Source organism: Molossus molossus, unplaced genomic scaffold (assembly GCF_014108415.1).
Source record: "Molossus molossus isolate mMolMol1 unplaced genomic scaffold, mMolMol1.p scaffold_m16_p_17, whole genome shotgun sequence".
Lineage (NCBI taxonomy): Eukaryota > Metazoa > Chordata > Mammalia > Chiroptera > Molossidae > Molossus > Molossus molossus.
The window spans coordinates 1,329,580-1,349,545 of NW_023425352.1; the positions used below are offsets into that span (position 1 = coordinate 1,329,580).

Genomic DNA, 19,966 nt, shown 5'->3' on the forward strand with positions numbered 1-19,966 from the left:
GACTTGATTGATTGATTTTAATCCTCACCCGAGGATATTTTTCTGTTTATCATCAGACAGAGTGGGAGGGAGGGGGAGAGAGAGAGAGAGAGACATCGATGTGAGAGAGACACATCGACTGGTTGCCTCCCACATGACCCCATCCAGGGCCAGGGATGACCCACAACCAAGGTACGTGCCCTTGACCGGAATCGAACCCACAACTCTCTGGTCCGCGGGCTGATGCTCTAACCACTGAACCGAACCGGCCAGGGCACCACTTGGATGATTTATTTTCAGTTGCTGCACCTGTGAGAGACGTGTGCTAGCTACCGTCCAGTACGCGTGTTAATACCGTGTTAGTGGTGCCCGCTGCGGACCCAGCGCTGTGCTTTTGGCCTGAGACCCAAGGTCTCTGCCTCTGCCCCCGGCCCCCCAGAAGGGGTCGTCAGGTCTGCTCGACCGCAGAAGGCTCGGGAATTAGGTGACTCGCCCAAGGTCCTGGGCCTTCTAGGTAGAAGACCGTGAATATGAACTCACTTTTCCGAGTCCAGAACCCAAACTCTTTCTACTGTTCCCAGCGGCCTGGTCTCTCTTCTGATGCCCCTTTCTCTCCATTTCTCATCTTCTTGGAAACAAAGAAGCCACCTTTGGGGCTAGAACTCGTCCCTGGGATGCGTTTTTACAGCTATATTGCAGGTGGTATATTTAAAGCAGCTTCTGCCCAGCCCTTCGCTCTGACTGTGCCGGCTGAGCAGCCCCTGCCCCCCCCCCGCCTTCCTTCGCCCCCTGAGCTGGCAGAAGACCTGGCTGAATATCCACAGTAGCTTCGTTTTTGTCTCAAAGTTGGGAATAAGGGGATGGATGGATTTAAAAAAATTAGTTGAAGAATTAGCACATTTGTAGTGCACTTCATTGCAAAGGCAGGTGCTGATGTATTGTCAGAATCAACTGTGTTCCTGGCTCCCATAGTAAGTGGCAAGCAAACTATTTAATCTTATCCCGTTTCCTTTTTTAATCTTTTCATTGATTTTTTGGGGAGAGAGAGAGAGAAACATCGATCGGCTGCCTCCTGCACGCCCCCCACTGGGGATGGAGCCCACAACCGGAGCATGTGCCCTGACCGGGAATTGAACCAGGACCTCTCAGTCCACTGAACCACACTGGCCGGGCTTATGCCCCGTTTTCTAGGTCAAGCAGTGTCTTCGTACGCATTCTGTTAGTTCCGTCTTCCTGCGGCTGCTTTGGTGTCCGCTCCCGGGGGCCAGTCTCAGTTTCGCCCAGAACGAGGCCCTGCAGTCCTGTTCTTTCAAAATCTCTCTTCTCCCCAGCCGGTTTGGCTCAGCCGTTGGAGCGGCGGCTTACGGACCAGAGAGTCCCGGGCTCGGTTCCCGCTAGGGGCACGTACCAAAAACAAAATCTCCTCTTCGGCAGTTTTGTGGGCAGGGGCTGAGGCAGGGGACAGGGTGGGGCTGCACTAAAAATCCCCAGTGGTCTCCCTCAGACTCCTTCCCACAGGCTGACCTGGGAGGAGGAGCTTCTGCACTCCTGGGCCCTTCCACCAGGGGCAGCAGTGAGGCAGTCTCCCAAGCGAGGGATCTTAGTGCTTCTTTGTAGCCTCGGTGGCTCCTGGCGTTCTGAGAAGGGCTACTGTATCCTCTCCTGCCCCTCCCCCGCAAGCCCAGGGGAGCAGGAAATGGCCGGGCACCTCAGGAGCTGTGACACTGCTGAGACCGCCACTGTGAGACGTTGGAGCAAGATTCAGATAGAAGGCCATGGAGTTCCAAGGAGTCAGGGAAGGCTCTCCGGAAGAGAGCATTTGCGCTGGGCCTTGAGAAACAGACTGAGCGGCACGTGGAGGGGGAGCTTCCAAACAGGGCCGAGGGTGTGGGGTGAGAGCGCCCGGCACACAAGAGGCCTCTGCGGAGGGGGAGGGGACAGATGCGGGGGATGGGCCTCTGGAGGCAGAGCTTTGTCAGGCTGAAGGGCTGGCCTTGTTTTCTTCAGTGGGTAGTGAGGAGACTGGGAAGGTTTTGCAGGGAGGGTGTGACTGGAGTCACATGCGGGGAGAATGCACCGTGTGGGTGCACAAGGAGGCTGCGGGTGCCGGGAGCCCTCGGAGCCTGAGCCTGCAGGACAGAGAAGACGTGTCCCCCGCACAGGCTCCCGACCGACGTCAGGCTGTCGATGTCCAGAGCGCGGCCCCGCGGGAAATTTCAAGCTGTTCTTTGTCATGGTTCTGAGCCTGTTCATTTCTCTTACAGGAAGATAGTGGCCGAGTATGAGAAGACCATCGCTCAGATGATAGGTGGGTGTCCTGCCTGCCGGGGTGCGGGCCTGCCCTGAGGGTCCAAATCACGGGGTGGCTCCTCCCAGACACTCCCTAGAGCACGGGTCCGTGGGGGGGGGGGGGAGCTCAGGTACCCCTGGCGCTGTCCCAGGGCAGAGAGCTGGGCCCTCCTGGAGACGCCGCTAGAATGCCCCTCCGTTATTCATGCCTGTGGACACCACGGCAGCCACCTTGGTGGCCGTCGTGTGACCCAGCCAGGACCGCCCACCTCCTGAGGAAAGAGATTTGGGCTGGCTCCTGGAATGTTTGGGGGCTTTGGGCTCATGGGAGAGACTAGGAATCAAATCTCCAAACTATGGAGTAGTTTAGGCTCAAGTGACAAAATACCCCGCTCAACCTTACACGTGGCTGAGGACAGGATGGGGAGCTGTGCTCATCCCGGTGCCCACCCCCCCACTTCCCTTGTGAAGTGGCGGACCCCACGCTTTCGCGCGGGGCTTGGGCACAGCCTCAGAAGCCATGCCAACGCCGCGCCCTGGCAGCCGGTGCTGACAGATTGCTTCGGTCTGCGAGAGACCAGGCCTCGAGCCACGAGCTACACGCAGCTGGGCCTTTACAAAATTAATGAGCAGCAAGCTTGTGGATGTTCCAAGCCCAAGTTCTTGTACTAATGATCACTTTCCAAAAACGATATAACTCGAGGGGAATCGTTTGTTTATCTGTCTATGCTTTGGCTTAGGTCCACGATACCAGTTTTTAAAGAACCTTTTCCTGCCCAGCTGGTGTGGCTCTGGTTGAGCATCATCCAGGCACCAAGAGGTCGCTGCTTCAATTCCCAGTCGGGGCACATGCCCGGGTTACGGGCTTGATCACTAGTGGGGGGTGCAGGAGGCAGCTGATGGATGTTTCTCTCTCTCTCTCCCTGTCCCTTCCTCTCTCAAAATCAATAAAAACATTTTTTTTTAATGAAAAATCTTTTCCTCCTAAGAACATAGGAGGTAAAAACCCCAGCTCTCCACAGACCACAGTCTGTGTGTCCAAGCCGGACTCGGGGCTAGCAGACGAGCCTGTCCCTCAAACCTTTGCAGCGGTGGCACCCCACACCTCGACGCTCCCAGGGTGACCGAGGAGCCTGGGGGTGACCAGAGGCTGGCCGCCGAGTGCTTCCCTTCCAGGGGAGCTGGGATTTGTTACAGTCCAGGCCACTCGCCCAGAGCTCGCGGGGAAGCCCTGTGGGTGTTTCTAAGGATCAGCCTCGTGGCGTCTGCTTCCATCAGATGCAACCTCCTTATTGAACCGGGAGGGGTTTATGACTACGTACGGGTGAGATAAAAACAAAGCTCTTGGCACCGACGCCGCTGGCGAAAGTGGCCGGGCTGGAGGACTTACCTCTTCCCGCGCAGTGCTCCGGCGCCAGCCCAGCCTCCGGCCTCCCGCGGTAACGCCACGCAGGCCCACGGCGGTGCATCTGGAAAGTTCTCTGTGTCCCAGAGTCACACGTCTTTATTTTCATCCTTGGCGATGACGTTCCGGCCAAGGCTGGAATCGGGGTGGAAGGTCACAGCCTTTGCTGCTGGGAGAACTGCCTGGAGCCGTTTCGCTTGGTTGGAGATTTTTCTTTCTTTCTTTCTAGAGAGGAAGGGAAAAGGAGAGAGGGAAGCATCCACCGGCTGCCTCCGGCACGCTCCCTACTGGGGGTCGGGCCTGCCTGCAGCCGGGGCCTGTGCCCTGACCGGGAGTTGAACCAGCGACCTGGTGCAGGGACGACATACAGCCTGGCCACACCGCCAGGGCTTGGCTGGCGATTTTAATGCAAGCCGTTCCCTCTCGACCTGTCCTTGAGGTGACAGAGAGATCACTTAGCTCCGATGTTGCCTGGCAGCCAGTGGTGGGAGTGGGCAGAACAGCAGTGTGAGTTCTAGAGAGTCCGAGGAACGTCCGGAACCCTGACTCCAGGGACCATGGCCACTCGCTGCCCACCCCTGCCCCCCCCACCCCCCGCCCAGGAGCGCTGGTATGCTTGGCCGAAGGTTCCTCTCTTCCAGAGCTGTGAACTCACCCCTTTGGAGCATTTCACTTGTGGGGGTGCACAGGAGGCTCCGGGGACCGCTTCAGTGACCCTGGCCATGGCAGCATTCTCTCTGCAGGGGGGTCACACCTGGAGCCACCCCTCATTCCCCACCCTCCCCTTCACCATTCCCTTTCCAGAGCTGGTCTCCAGAAAGGTGGCCCACTGCCCTCGTCATCTCTCCGTCCCTGCTGCAGGTCATTGGTCAGTCACATAGATGCTGACGCCCTCATGTCCTTGTGGCAGGCCGAGGGCCGAGGGCCGAGTGTGCTTCCCTCTGGGCAGGCCACGAGTCTCCCCGTGCGGGAAGACACCCCCATCTGTCCCATCTGGGTTCCATCTTCTCACCTGACCAGCATCCTTGTTGAAGGGGAAACTGGTCCAGGGGGCTTGGCCGGTCGGGGCCAGAGTGAAGGTAGGAGCATCCTGAAGCTAAAACCAGGGTCTGCCCAGCTGTACTGGGCCTCCTGGCCCCGGCCTGGCCCTGCCCTGGTTCGCCTGTCACAGAGGGGGCACATCAGCGTGGCATCTGCCCTGCGGTCCCTGCCCCCTCCTCCGTGCCCCGAAGAGAGTGCTCTCAGCCCAGAGACCGAGCATTTAGTCCACAACAGGGAGAGACTTCTGTGCCTTGCCTTGCAGGTTGCTGCAGTCGGTTTTTGTTCTGCTTTCTAACAACTGCCCTGATTTCTCTGTTTTGCTTCCATTTTCTGTTGCTTTCTTGCCCTTTGCTTGCAAAACAAACAGGCAAACCTGGTAAGTACGTGCTTCTCACCCGACTGATACCTGCCCTTGTCTGTTCGTTTGCTTTCCTGTTTTTGTTACTTTTGCTTTTGTGTCCTGGCTGCGTTCCCCGCACCGTTTAATCATGTTTTGCCTGAAAGAGCCAGAACATCTCCAGGGACATCGCTCTGTTGTTGAACCTGGAACCCTCGTGTTTGGGGCCGATTCCCTGGTTTGGGGAACCCGACCGCATTTGTGACTGACGGAAAGATCTGTGGGGCGTCCGCCTCCTCCGTCTCCCTGGAGCTGGGACATCGTTTCCACCCGGGCGGTGACACGGGGAGGAAGGGAAACCAAGGCTCAGGTCCAGGGGACCGGGGGTGTTTGCTCAGTGGCTCCCGTACCAGCCCACGTGTCCTCACGCCGGCTGGAGCCCTGCGCAGGCGCTGAGGACCGAGGGAGCAGCTGGAACTCAGAGGAGGAAGCGCGTTGGCCACTGGCAAGACGGCGAAGCGCCCAGGTTGCTGGCGGTTCCGTTCTTGCTCACGCCAACCCCTGGCCCAGCGATGCTGTCGGCGGGCTATGGAAGTGGCTCCTGCTTTGTGTTAAAGGTTCTGTGTCCATGTCCACGTGCGACCTTCCCAAAGTGCCCCTGTTTCCGGGAAGGAGGCTGAGACAGCTCAGAGCCCCCCCAGGTCACACGGCTGGGAAGTGCCAGGGCCAGGACTGAGCCTCCTGGCCCTCAGACCCACGGGTTCCTCCCCGCAGCCCTCGGCGGGGGCTCTGGGGGCAGGGTCGGAGGGGACACAGGTGTCCGTCAGGCCCCGGTTCTCCAAGCTCCCTGGACCCGGGAACGTGCTGCAGAAGCAGATTCTTGGCCCCACCCCACCAGTGAGTCCGAGCCCATGGTGGGGCGGGGGCTGCACCAGCCTGTGTTCCAACAAACCCCATGGATTTGGACTTCCACTCACATGGGAGGACCCCTGATTTCGGGAATGAGACCCTAGGGCCCCGAGAGTCAGGACTTCTGAGCAAGTCTGTTAGGGCCAGAGCCGAAACCAGGGTGGGGCCCCGGTGCCATAGTCCTCTCCACAAAGCCAGCGTGCCTCACCTCGGGGTACGGCAGGATGTTGGGGATCTAGAGGAGGCGAACCCAAAGCAGCATCTCCCCACTTTTGAGGGAGATGCTTCCTTCTTGGCCTGTGACCCAGAGGCCTGTGCAGCAATGTGGGGAGCGACTCTGGGCTGGTCTGACTGCCGCCCCCACCCCCGTGGGCAGGTGACTTCGCTTCTCAGAGCCCACTCACCAGCTGTGCGGAGAGACGAGAAGCCTGCCCAGAGGTGACAGGGACGCGGTGGGTCGTCCTGAGCCAGGCCCTGTCCTAGCCTGGGGCAGAGCAGCGACAAGCAGCTCAGGACCTGCCCTGCGGTGTGTGCGTCCCGCGGAGAGGTCCTCGAACAGACGTGCGTGTGCACACATGCACGTGCGCACACACTTGCACACATGCACACACTTGCACGCGCACACATGCGCGCGCACGTGCACACACACACGTCTGGTGTGAGGAGGAGTGGCCACTGCTGGGAGGAGAATTTAGTACGAGAGTGGAAGGTGCCCCCCATGGGTGCTCAGGAAAGGCACCTTTGGGAGGTGACCTGGGGCCAGAGCTGAGGGAGCCAGGCCCTGGGAAGCTGGGGCCCATGGTCCCGGCAGAGGACAGGCAGCCCTGAGCCCTCATGGCTGGAGGCAGAGCACAGTGTTTGGGGAAGGAGTGGGGTTTTATTCCCAGGGCCGGGGAGGCTCCAGGGGCTCAGGAGTGAGGTGACCCGGTTTGGATTTCGGGGAGCCCAGTCTGGCCACTGGGTGCTGGTGTGGTTGTTAAACAGCGGACGGGGACAGTGCCGACATGTGGAAGGGCCCAGCACACACCGGTGGCCGTTTCCAGATGCCCGGCAGTGGGCCGCCCCTCCAGGTGACCTGGGCTCAGAGGGACAGGTGTCAGGGCTCCTTCCCCCAGGAGCTCCAAGCGGGGGCTTCTCTCTGCCCCTCGCCCACCGGGACCAGTGTGGGGTCAGCAGGAGAGAGCGCCGTGCGGGCAGGGTCAGGTGGCAGGTCAGAGGAGCCTTTCCCAGGGTGGTTTTCAGGTGTTCGGGCAGAGTCTGTTTGATGGCCCAGAGGCGTGGGCTGAGGACAGGGCCGTCTGTCTGGCCAGGCCCCGCCACTCTGAACGGGGCCAGATTTCAGTTCTTTGGTACGGGACTGAGAAACTCACTTTGACAGAAGTAGCCCCTGGGAGCCCTCGCTCCTCCCCAGTGACCGTCTCTCTATCTGGACAGCGCTCGGAAGGCCGCCCCACGGCCCGCACTGCAGGGCCTGGCAGTCTTGTCCCACAGAATTCAGCCGTTTGCTTCTCGCCTCTGGGTCTGTTTGCTGCCGACACCAGCAGAACCCCTGGGGGCTCCACTCTGGATGTTTACATTCAGGCCCGAGACCAGTGGCTGACACACACCCCATCTGACAGTGCAGGGGTCCCGGTCGGGTGCAGGGGCCGTGGGTTTGTCCTTAGGAGCCTGGGGGGGCTCAGGGACGGTCTCTGCCGAGTCTGAGATGCCCACGGGGCAGGCTCGGGCCGCGTGGCCCATGGTCTGGTGCTTGTCTCTCCTCCCAGAGGATGAACAGAGGGAGAAGTCGGTCTCCCACCAGACGGTCCAGCAGCTGGTCCTGGAGAAGGAGCAAGCCCTGGCCGACCTTAACTCCGTGGAAAAGTCCCTGGCTGATCTCTTCCGGAGGTACGAGAAGATGAAGGAGGTGCTGGAAGGCTTCCGCAAGGTGCGTGGCGCCCGGGACGCGGGGCCGGGAGGCAGACTGGCCGGCGGAGGCGGCACCCTCAGCCGAGGGCTCCCGGGGCTCCCAGCAGCCTCGGCGTTTCCTCTGCGCCCTGACCCCGTGCTCTGCCGCGTCAGAACGAAGAGGTGCTGAAGAAGTGCGCGCAGGAGTACCTGTCCCGAGTGAAGAAGGAGGAGCAGAGGTACCAGGCCCTGAAGGTGCACGCGGAGGAGAAGCTGGACAGGTAATGGCCGGGGCTGCCCCCCGCTGCCCGCCAGGGGCCTGGGGACGGTGTGCATTCTTTCCACGCCACTCCATGTGGCCGGGATCGGACGGTGCCCTGTTAGCCGCGCTGTGATAGTGCAGGATGTGTGTCATGGTTTCCAGGCACCCACGCAGAGCCCATGACCATGGGGTTCGGGAGGGGGTTCTCATCGGCACCCGTGCTGGGCCTTTGTTGGTGGGAGCTGGAAGCAGACAGTGCCCCTGCCCAGAGCTGGGAGGAAGAAGGCGGGAGACGTCCCCAGGGAAGGGTGATCCTTGCTCGATGCCCCCGTCCCCGCAGGGCCAATGCGGAGATTGCCCAGGTCCGGGGCAAAGCCCAGCAGGAGCAGGCTGCCTACCAGGCCAGCCTGCGGAAGGAGCAGCTGCGGGTGGACGCCCTGGAGAGGACGCTGGAACAGAAGGTACTGGGCAGGGTGGCTGCAGGCGGGCAGGGCTTGCACCACGGCGCTCGCAGGACGCACCCCTGCTGCGTGAGCAGGTCTCGGCTGTTCCCCTGGGAGAGCCTGCTTCCTGTCGCCCCGAGACCGGCCTCCCCGGCCTCCCCGGCCCCTCCTGGAATGGCCGTCAGCTTGGGTGTCGGCTGCTGTTTCCACCCCTTCTTGGCATCTGTTTGTCAAATAGCTCGGCACCCACACTGGGCCAGACACGGTGCTCAGCTGCTGCGTCCAGGGTGCCGGCTGGTGAGGAGGGTGCCCACCAGGCAGCCAGCAGGACAGGGGGGATGCAGAAAATGGGCCGTGTGCTTTTATCTTCACGGAGCGTGTGGAGGGACCTGCCTCAGCTTGTCCTCAGGTTCCCTGATTTCCAGTCTAGTGGTCATTCCACTGTGCACACTCTCCCTGGGTGTCCCAGTGAGGAGCCCCTTTGCCCAGGAGTGCCGTCTGGCCGAGTCTGGTGAGTGTGGGCCAGGGAGCCCCCACCCCCGTAGGTGTGTTTCCATATATGCGACCTGGTTCTGGTTGGTTTAGGAGCCTTAGGGCCCCCAGGATGGTGACCAGAGAGCCCGATGGCCTGAGTTGGCGTACTTCTCATGCATGAGGTCCTTGATGGGCAATCGTAGGAGTCATTTGTAGGCAGATGACATCCAGAGTCCATTTTGTCTCCCAGATGGGGTCCTCAGAGACATCTGGGCCAAGCAGTACTAATCTCTGCAGTGACAGGGACAACCTGTCCCTTAACCTCCGTGATGTCAGGAAAGAGCCCTGGGACTCAGGAGGCTGCGGGCCTCACCCCACCGCCGTCTGTTACAGCTCTGAGCGAGACTCCGTTTCTAGGTGTGTGACGCTGGAGGATGCAACCCGCAGGTCTGGAGCACTCTCTCGCCCTGAGAATCCTGTGCTCCAGTGACTGAAGGACTTTCCCTGGGGTCCAAGTCTCGCCGAGGCTCCGCCTCCAGCAGGCTGTGTGTCCCAGGACCCTGGTCATGCAGAACCAGACAGCTGGGAGCTCGTGTTGCCGGGTCGTTTTCATTCTTTAGCTGTTCCTCAAGGCACGAGACGGCAGGTGGCCGCCGGACGTTTAACACCGGAGAGCTGTCGCACAAAGCAAAGAGCCGGGGTCCATTGACCCACCTGTGTCCCAGGCTCTGGTCCTTGTTTTAGCCACAGACACCAGCAGTCTGGCCATAAGGGCCGAGGGCCAGCCCCCAATCACTGGAAATCACTGGCTCTTAGTGTTGAGTGGCTGTTTGATGTATTCGTTGAATGTCGAGCATCTACTTCTGGCCTATTCGGTGATTCTTGAAAAGTGGAATTTTAAAAAAATCGAAGACACATTCTCCAGGGACTTGGGTTTGAAGGCGGTTGGGTGTGAATCGGTGTTTCCCGCTGGGCAGTGCAGCCGTGCGGTCCTTCCTGCTCCGGGCAGGGCTGGCGGTGTCCAGGCGGCCGCAGGTCAGAGCAGTCGGTGAGTGGACGTGCAGCTGGACCTGGCGGGGTTCTCGCCGGAGCGGGCCGCTCTGGTTGCGGTGAGAGGGGCGGAGCTCCTGCCGTGCACAGGACGGCAGGACAGGAAAGACAGACGTGTGGGGACGGAACCTCGTCCCGAACGCAGGCTGGAGAGGACGGGGAATCGCACGAGTTCTTCCGGAAGGACTGAGGTGGTAGAGAGGGGACAGTCTCTGCTTTAGAAGGTTCGGAAGCCTGGTCCCCGGGCACTTCCCCAGTCGGTCCTTTGCAACCAGGAGCGGTGATGGGGCAGTGCACTCGGCGTCGGGCTGGCGGTGCCCTGACGGGTCGAGAACCCCGGACCCCGCAGCCAGGGGGTCTGCTCCTGCCTCAGCCGCTAGACGTCCTGCGTGTGTGATGAGTCAGTGGCAGAGCCGGGAGGAGCCAGCAGCCTGAATGTGCTCCCAGGCCCGCCACGCCACGTCTGCGCACGGTCTCCTCATGGAGAGTGGGTGCTGGTGGCCCCATCGAGGGACCACGGTGAGAACAGAGGCCACAGTGCCAGTGCATTTAGCATGGTGACTGGCACACGGCAAGAGCCCTGACGGGATGAAAAATCACCGTGAGCGGCCCAGGGGCGGAGGTGGTTAGGGCGGTCATTTCAGGCTCGGTGGCCAGTGCTGTGTCCCACGCAGAGCCTCAGAGGTCAGCTCCGGCAGGGGCTGTCTCCCGGCTGGGCGCCTGGCCACGGGACTGTCTCAGGGACTGTCGGGGACTGAATCTCCTCCACTAAGAAGGCCAGACTCTCGCTGGGCACCGGCACATTGCGGGGTGGTGAGGAGCCGACCTGGATACACGGACTGGGGGCTCTGGGCTGGAGCGTGGCTGAGGAGGCACCGGTGGCCAAGCAGGGCCTCGGCACAGCTGCAGGGACAGGCTTCCGGGGGAGCAGGGGGCGAAGCTGGCTGCTGAGTTCCCGGGCACCGGAAAGCGCTGGTCCCTGGAGAGGGCCTTTGGGACGGCTGTGGAGCCGGTCAGGTCAGGTTGGCGTCCAGCGGTCGAGAGCAAAGCCACCTGCCCAGGTGGAGGAGCCGCCCGGTCGGGTCCCGTTCTCAGAGGATGGACGGTGTTGTCTGATCATCGGTGTGACACGGAATTGGGGTTGGCTCCCTCACAGAGCTGCAGGGTCAGGCTAGGCCGGCGTGAGGAACTCCCCAGCCCCCTGTGTCGGCCCGCCCCTTTCCACGTCTCCCCTCTCTCCACACCCCCTCCACACCCCGCCACTCTCTCCAGGCCCCGCCTCTCCACGGTCCCCTCTCTTCAGGTCCCCCTGTCCATGGCCCCGCCCCTCTCCACCATCCCCCATCTTCCTATGGCCCTTCCCCTCCACACCCCCCTTTCCGTGGCCCCCCTCTCTCCACGTCCACACCCCTCTCCACAATCCCCCCCCTCCACGGCCCTCTCTCTCCAGGGCCCCTTGGGCACAGCTCTGCCTCTGGCATCTTCTGAGTAGCACCCGCAACCCCATTCATGTAGAATTGCTCAAAAAAGCCACGGACAGCTCACCCTGCACGTGTCCATACCCTCCAGAGGCGAATACAGGGAAGAAAACAAGACCAGATAGGTCTTTCCTGGCTGTGTCGCTGTGCTGGGACCTCCCCATTTCTGCCCTCACCTCATTCCCGGAGCCAGGTGTCCACATGTTAGAGAGAAGGAAGCCAGGGCTCAGAGAGGTTGTGCGATTTGCCCAAGGTCACACAGCTAGAGCTGGATGTAGGTAGATTATTTGGCTCCAAGTCATTTCTCAGGGGGACCAAGAGAAAGGACCCCATGCCCCCAAAACTCCAGCGACCATTCCGACTGGCTCACCTTCAGACAACCAGAGACGCGGTGACCTTTTTCCTTTTTCCTCTTCACCCGCAGAATAAAGAGATAGAAGAACTCACCAAGATTTGTGACGAGCTGATAGCCAAAATGGGGAAGAGCTAACTCGGAACCGCATGTTTGGACGTGACCGGTGCGTGCACTGTGGCCATCGGCACGCTGCTGTCCCTCCGGCCTCGTGGACAGGTTCCGTTTCCACTTGCCCGTATGCACTACTGTGTCCCTCTCTAAATACGTTGGTTTGATTGTATGCAGTGCTAAGGAGACTCTCGGAATTTCTTGCTATTGGTTTGCATTTTTCCTGGTCTGATTCATAGCAAGTTGACCTCAGAGTTCCTGTATCAGGGAGATGGTCTGATGCTCTAATAAAAGACACATCGCTCACCTTGGCCTGCCCTTTGTCCCCGAGTGCCCAGGGCGAGCGCTTTGGGGTTTCATAAACATGTACAGATCGCACAGGGATCTTGCCTTAAGGAGTGTACACTTGATCTGCATTTGCTGATTTGTTTTAAAAAAAGAAAAGAAAATGCATGTTTCGGATAAAATTCTCTATTGTAAATAAACTTTTTTTCCCTTTGGATCTTGGCAATACGCGTGGCTGTCATTTCTTTCCCGGGACAGGGGTTGAGTGTTCTCTCGCCTCTGTTCGTCCCTGTCAGATTCGGCCTCTCTCCTCTCTGTCTGGGCTTCTTTGTCCGCAGATTTCTGTAACATTTCTGTCGTTCGCGTGGCTGTGCTGGTGAGTAGAAACGAGTGAGAAGTGCTGACTTGCTACCTGAAGAACTGTGTGTGTATTGAATCAGCTTGGATGTTTGCTTTTACAACATCTCTGTGACGTCAGGGGCCCAAACACTTTCCCTCTCGCTCATGGGAGTAGCAGGCCGTCCCCCTGTCTGGTCCCTGTGCCTGCAGAGTAGCCCTGAGTGTCCATTCCCGTTAGAGGAGCAACCACTGGTGGGAGGCAGGGCATTGGGCCACTCGAGACTGGACTAAGCACACGTGCCCGCCACTGAGAGCCCTTCATTGCCCCTGACTTTCTCGGAGACCCCGAAAGGGTGGGTGTGTGAAGGACGCAGTTATCTTTATTTCCCAGAATTGTCATAAGTTGCCACAAACTTACCAGCTTCAAATGACATAAATGGATCCCTGCGCCCTTCTGGAGACCAGAGTCCAAGGTCAGGGTGAGGTGGCTCTGCGGGAGGGACGGCGCCTCTCCCAGCTCCTGGTGGGGGCCCTTGGGGTCCTGGCCTGTAGCTGCGTCCCTCGTCTCTGCCCCTCTCGTCATGGCCTTTCTCCTCTCGGTCTCGAATCGCTCTCCTTTCCCCAGTGAGGACGCCCATCACTGGGTTTAGGGCTCACCCCAAATCCGGGATGATCTCATCTCAAGAGTCTCAATTACATCTGTGAAGATCCTGTTTCCGAATAAGGTCATGCATTCATAGGTCACGGCTCTTAGGATGTGGATGTACCTTTTGGGGGACATAACGTGATGTGGGGTATAAGCTTGAAAAGACCCTGATCCTGATGGCCCTTAGCTAAATGCCCTTCCTCCTGCCCAGGCACAGGGTCTATGGTGCCCTCATGGGTGAGTTGTAAGTCTCTTTGGTGACTTACAAGGTGCGTGAAACTGTCCCAGGCAGCCCCGGGGAGAGAGACGCCAGTGTCCGGCCTGGACTCCGGGGCTCCATCAGGGAGAGCTGCCTGTCTGAGGAGGAAGCCCAGCCACTCCTGTCCCCATGACCCTCCCGGCAATGGGACGCTAGGCCGGGGCAGGGGCCTGCCGTGTCCCACCGCCCAGCCACCTCTGCCGAGTGCGGCCACCTGCACACACACACACCCCCCCCAGGTCCAGCCATAGCCCCTCCCCATGCTCCAGGCCAAACCCCTTCTCCACCCGCATCCCTGGTCTGACCTCGCCTTCGACCTCACGATGGCCCAGCTGCCATCTCTTGGAAGCTCATTTCCCTTGTTACTCAAGTAAATCATTTCCACTGCTCAAAGTCTGGAACTGCAGGCAAGAACATAAAAACCCACCCATAATCCCCAACCCGGGGGATGGTGACTGTCAAGGTATGTTTCTCTCACTATACTTTTCTTTTTTAAATCCTCACCCGAGGGTATGTTTTTTATTGATTTCAGAGGGGAAGACACTGATGTGAGAGAAACATCGATAGGTTGCCTCCCCTGCGCACCCGGACTGGGGCTCGAACCTGCTACTTAGATATGTGCCCTGACCCGGAATTGAACCCACAACCGTTTCTGGTGTAGGGGACGACACCCCAGCCACCTGAGCCACCCATGGGGGCTCTTTTGCTCTCCCTGTATCTTGACATATCAAATCTACCTGTTTCTCTGCAAAAGCAGCTGGGGTTCAGGGAGCCACACGGGCGGCCGTCTGTGGCCCTGCGCACGTGTTGTGAGCTGTTGTCAGCTGATACCACAGTGCGGCCATCGTGTCGTGGTGAACCTTCACCTGACATACAGCTCTTCATGTGTTTCCGTGGTACCGGCGTGGATTGAACCACCCGCCCGCTGGTGGGCGTTCGGACCGTGTCCCGTGTTTGTGGCCGTGCACGCATGCCGCAGTGAGCACCCTTGTGCATGTGTTTGTGGATCTGAGTCTTTGCTTAGGTAAGCCCCCAAGTGGGTAGCCTGGGTGAACAGTCACTGGCTTCAGCCAGGGGCCACCAGGGGCGCGGTTGGTGAACTGGCTGGGTTAAGGCTTGTTGCAGTGCGGAGGACAGCCACCAGGGGGAGCCGCGGGCGGCTTGAAAGGGGCGCTCTTGGGGGCGCAGCGAAGGGTTTGGACGGGGGTCAGGTGATCCTGGGAAGGGCTCTGCGGGATGCTGGCAGGGCAGGGAGCCGGTGCTCAGGTTGGTATCTCAGTCAGGCTCACCCAGAAGGGAGGAAGCCCCCACTAGGAGAGAAGCAATCTTTTCTTTCATACATCAGGACAGAGAGACATTCGGTCCTTTCTGTGACCTGGATAATGTGCGTGTTCTGCCAGCGTTCGGACATGATTACGGAGCGGGCCTGTTTTCTCTTGGCCCATCCCAGCGTGGTTGACGTGACACCAGTGTGCTGTGGATTTCTTGTGTTCAGTGGGCGGGTCAGGCCAGCTCCCAGAGGTCATGGCTGCCCCTCTCCACCTCCGAGGTTACATCCATTTTTAAAGTTTGCAAATAGTCTGGCCGGTGTGGCTCAGTGGCTGAGCGTCGACCCTGCAGCAAGAGGTCGCTGGTTCGACTCCTGGTCAGGGCACATGCCCAGGCTGTGGGCCTGATCCCCAGTGGGGGGCGTGCAGGAGGCGGCCAGTCCATGTTCTCTCTCACTGAAGTTTCTCTCTCTAAAATCAATAAAGGAAAAAACAACTTTATAAAGTTTGGCAAATAGTCTTCCATCGAGGTTGTACCAAAATATAACCGCACACACCCCTCTGGGGCCGAGATCTGGCCCCGTGGCCTCTGTCGCTGTCTGCCCGTCAGCCAGCCTGGCTCGCCTAGCGTAGGCCTGCAGTCTGGCCCCAGGCCCACCTGCCCGGACCCCGTGGGCCGACCCAGCGGCTTTTCCTCCTCGGCTCACTGGGTGCTGCACACGCTGCGTATGCTTCCCACATGGCGGCTGCTGAGGGCAGTTCAAGTGACTCCGCTTTGCTGAGTGAGTGTTCGGGACGCGAGAGGTCAGCCCCTGCCTGCCGCCCAGTGGCCCCCTGGAGCCACTTCATAACCCTGGGGCGGCTCCGTGTCTCAGGGACTTCGGTTTGCCACGTCCATTGAAATCTTGAGCTTCTAATGTCATTTTTTTTTTTCAGCTCAGCACTTCCTGGAGTCTCTCAGGTTACAGGTGGCTCTGTCCAGTTACCAGGACGACCTGTGAGGACAGAGGGGGCAGGGCGGGGAGGGAGGCGGCAAAGGGCCTCTGAGGGTACACGGTGCCCTGGGCCCTGGTTCTCTGAGCCAGGATCTGCAGAGCCAGCTTGGCCCTCAAATCACCAGCCCAGGGGCTCTTTCCCACAGGGGAGGTTCATGCTGTGTCCGGGGTCACGCGGCTAGTCAGCCCCAGAACAGTCAAGATGGGGTGCTTTTCAGGGTACCCGCTGCCTCCCCACGTGTGACTGGTCGGAGTGGCTGGATCAGGATATCGGTGAGCAGTGAGCACCTCGTCCCTGGAGCATTCAAGAGTAAGGCGGCTGTCCCACTGGGGTCCCGTGGCTGGCCCGGGAGATTTCTGGTTCCAGCTGAGAGCCCTGCTCCTCGGGGCTCGTGTCTGAGCCCCGAAGGCCGCTGATCCTGGGGCCCTGACTTGCTTGGCCCGGGGACCCGGGTTACTGCGCATCCCAGCAGCAGGGCTTGAGCAGAAGGTGCTGGGGCCACGTCCACTCACTGGTGTGTTGTCTTCCACTTTGGCTCGGAACTCAGTACCCAGAGCTGCGTGGCGGGGGCGGGGGTGTCCAGAAGACTCTGGGGTGAGTTGAAGGCCCCGGGTCCCTGAGCTCAGATCTTGCAGGGAGTGATGGACCCAGCCAAGGCCAGGCAGGGGTCCGCTTGGGGACAGCAGGGCCTGTGGCACTCTAGGCACTTCCCAGAGTGGCCACTAGAGGGCGCCCAGGGGCCTGCTCGAAGCCGTGCTCCCAATACCCCAGGGATCCCTGTGGGTCCAGGACCGCGCACTGAACCCTTCTCTGAAATCTCACACGGGGCCTCCATGCCAGGGGTGGGTTGCTGGGAGCAGCTCAGGCAGGGGAGAGAGCAACAAAGAGGGACGAATCTGTCCCTTTGTGCAAAGACGCCTGCTGAGATGTGAGGGTGACCACACACACGCACACACACGCACACACACGCACACGCAGTGCTCACCCAGAGCCCGAGGTGAGAAGGTCGGGACATCCAGTGTCCACGTGGAGACCCTGGTTGAGACTTCCTTGGGGCGCGGCTGGTGGTGGGCTCTGTGGGGACACAGGGTGGGTGAGCAACCACGGAGCACCCCCCAGTAACTGCCTACTCTGCAAAGCAGAGCACGGTGTCGGGAGAGTGGGCCCCAGATCTGAGGTGAGGGGGAGGTACATTCAGAGGTGCCTCCTATTCTAGATGCCTTAGCTGCTTTCCCCCTTCACTCGATCATCCACGCGGAGACCACGCGAGAAGACCCTGGGGGAGCTGCACCAACTCCGGGCTCCTATCACTGGAGCTGGGGTTGCGGTGAGCCCTGGGGTGGGGATCCAGACCTCGGTGCCGAGGCTCCCAGGTGTAATAGATGCGTGCACCCCACCCCGCCCCCTAGTCCGAGGCCCGGGCTTTGCAGCCTGTCACTGAGGACCCCCAAAAATTCCATCTTGGTCCTGGAATAAAGGCTCTTGGCCGTGTCCCCGACTTCCAGGCGGTTCTTGGTTCCCGGAGACACCAGATTAAACACCATCTACCAACCAACTGACTCACAGGCATCCCTTGCAATGATGTAAAACTATTTTTATGTAAATATTTTTATCAAACCAGTTCTGGACACTAGAGGTAGAAATGAGGCCCCAGAAGGCCAAGGCGGGGAGGGGCCTGGGAGCTACTGGTCCAGTCTTCTCAGAGGAGGACTGCGGACCAGGGGTAGATTCTGCCTGTGGCCGTTAGCGGGGATCTTCCAGGTCCCCCCGCGCTGTCAGGAAACTGCAATGACACCGCTCCCCGAGGAAGTGCGTGCGCCCCAAGTGGGCGGCACCCGGTGGCTGGTCTCTGAGATGCCCCCGCCGCAGCCCCCGCTGCTGAACCCAGGTCTAGAACAGGAAATGCTCGGAACCTCCCTTGTTGCCACGGTGCCCGCGACAGCCCCAGGAAACCAAAGGCCAGCTCCCCTGCCGCAGCACGTTGGCCCATTAAGGGAAGACGGGAGCCCTCGGTGTCATGAGCACGCGGAGGACTCAGCCTCAGGAGGCGCACAGCCCCCAGGGTCCTGTAGTTCGGGGACCAACGCATTGAGAGCACCTCCGTGTGACAAGCTCTTCCCATAACGCACGTGTGGTGGGCGAGGCCTTCGGAGCGGTGAGTCTGGCTGGTACCCCTCATCCATCCCTCATGACTGGCACTGCTTGGACCTGGCAGGGAGGGGCTTCGGGGGTTCCAGGCTGGGGGGCAGAGGGTCCAGTAAGGAGCAAATTCTGAGCTCAGCTCGCTTTGAGCCCCGCCCCTGGCTCCCGTCCCTGAAGGGTGGGGAACTGTGGGTGAGCCTGTTCTGCTCCGTCCCAGACGCTGTCCCAGGGCCTTGGCAGAGTCATCAGTCCGCGAAGGCACTTTAAAAATTAGAGGTTCTCTTGATTTGATTAATAGCCCACACTCGAGGCTTTACTCATTGTTACTTTTGTGGCGAATTGTAGATTCTTTCATTGTTGTTAATCCTCACCCAAGGATATCCTTTCCATTGATTTTAGAGAGTGGAAGGGAGGGAGGAGAGAGAGAGAGAAACATCGATGTGAGAGAGACACACTGACTGGCTGCCTCCCTCATGACCCCGATCGGGGCCGGGGATTGAACCCACAACCCAGGTACATGCCCTTGACCTGAAATCGAACCCATGACCCTCCGAGGCATAGGCCGACGCTCTAACCACGGAGCCACACCGGCCAGAGCAAAAGATGGTTCTTTGGGCCAGTTTCCTCGGTAACAACTAAGAGGCCCCTTGGAAACGTAAACACGTGACCTTCGCCTGTCTTGTCTTCCAGGGGCTTCGCCCCCCAGCCCTCCCCTGTGCAGCCCCACTGCCCTTCACGACAATGTTGAACCAGGTAAGTCCACCAGCTGGCCCTGGGGCAGACGCGCAGAGGAGCCGAGCACCCTTACGGCTGTAGCTCCGAGTTTCCACAAGGGGGCAGTCCTGTGCCGTGGGACCGCGAGCTTTGCGGGCTCACTGCCGGGAGGAGGGTGTCAGAGGGCCGGCGTCTGAGCGACATCATCACCTCTCACACTGCATCCAGGTGCAGACTCCACGGCCCTCACCCCCCACCACATCCCAGGTTCTCTACCAGGTTCCCAAACTGCACTTTATTTTATCGTCTTCGCTCAGCACCTGCACCACCACCAGCAGCATCCTCCTCACCTGCGCCCTCCTTGTCATCATTCCCTCTTACCAGGAGGCTCAGGGTTAATGACTCGCTCAAGGTCACACAGCTAGTTAGTGGCAACAACAAGACCTGAACTCAGATCCTCCGTTTCATAGCACGTGTACCCCTGCACCCCCACCCCCCATCCCGTGCTGCTGGCACCTGGCTTAGGAGCAATGCACCGTTCCTGAGGGCCCCTCGGGGTGCACTTTTCCTGGCTAGGTCCCCTTGGGCCCCCACGGCTGACTCCACACTGCGTATTCTGCTCCCTAAAGGAAATTACAGGGGGGTTTCCCAAGTGCACGTCCCGCCAGGGCCCAGCTGTTCATTCCTGGGCGTGAACACGGAACCTGAGGGCAGGAATTAACCCGCATGCCCAGAGCGGCCCCACTCACAACAGCCGGAAGGTGGGACAAGCCCGCCCGCCCTGGCGAACGGCAGGAAACGTGGTCTGTCCACACGCTGGACTATCACTCAGCCTCAGGAAGGGATGACATTTGATGCATGCTGCCACGCAGATGAAACTTGAACACGTGAAGCCCTACACGGAAGCCCACACGCTACGTTTATATGAAACATCCAGACCCGCAGGTCCGCAGGGGCGGAACGCAGATCGGGGGTCGCCAGGAGCTGGGGTCAGGGGTGGGGGGAGATAAGGTTCCTTGTGGGGCAGTGAAGTGTTCTGAACGAGATGGCGGTGGTTGTGATGCACTAAGTGGATAAAGTGGTGAAGTTTATCTTTTGTGTATTTTACCACAATTAAAAGCACAGTCTCTAGCCAGGGTCCCCTCCACTGGGCATGTCTCCAAATCACGTTAGGTAAGGACTCACCAGTGTCCTGAGGCACAGTCCTGGTCCCCTCCCTGACGAGTCCCTCGGGCACCTCCCATCCGAACTTCCAAAGGACTTGGGGACCCAGTCATCTGCCCCCCGAATAGATCTGCCC

At 59.8% G+C, this 19,966-nt stretch overlaps 2 protein-coding genes across 5 annotated transcripts in view; both read left to right on the forward strand.

Annotated features, from left to right (window-relative positions):
- Positions 1-12,526, forward strand: part of TACC2 (transforming acidic coiled-coil containing protein 2) — a 121,695-nt gene extending 109,169 nt beyond the window's left edge. For all 4 annotated transcript variants that reach the window (XM_036265428.1, XM_036265426.1, XM_036265425.1 and 1 more), the window contains 5 exons: positions 2,244-2,287; positions 7,727-7,887; positions 8,022-8,128; positions 8,450-8,570; positions 11,979-12,526. In XM_036265428.1, coding sequence (XP_036121321.1) covers positions 2,244-2,287; positions 7,727-7,887; positions 8,022-8,128; positions 8,450-8,570; positions 11,979-12,044 — 499 coding nt within the window. In that variant the 3' untranslated portion in view covers positions 12,045-12,526. The remainder of the gene's footprint in view (positions 1-2,243; positions 2,288-7,726; positions 7,888-8,021; positions 8,129-8,449; positions 8,571-11,978) is intronic.
- A 6,167-nt stretch (positions 12,527-18,693) lies between these two features.
- BTBD16 (BTB domain containing 16) overlaps positions 18,694-19,966 on the forward strand; it is a 32,747-nt gene continuing 31,474 nt past the window's right edge. Inside the window, exon 1 of the mRNA XM_036265899.1 lies at positions 18,694-18,705. Within this exon, the coding sequence (XP_036121792.1) occupies positions 18,694-18,705 (12 nt within the window). The remainder of the gene's footprint in view (positions 18,706-19,966) is intronic.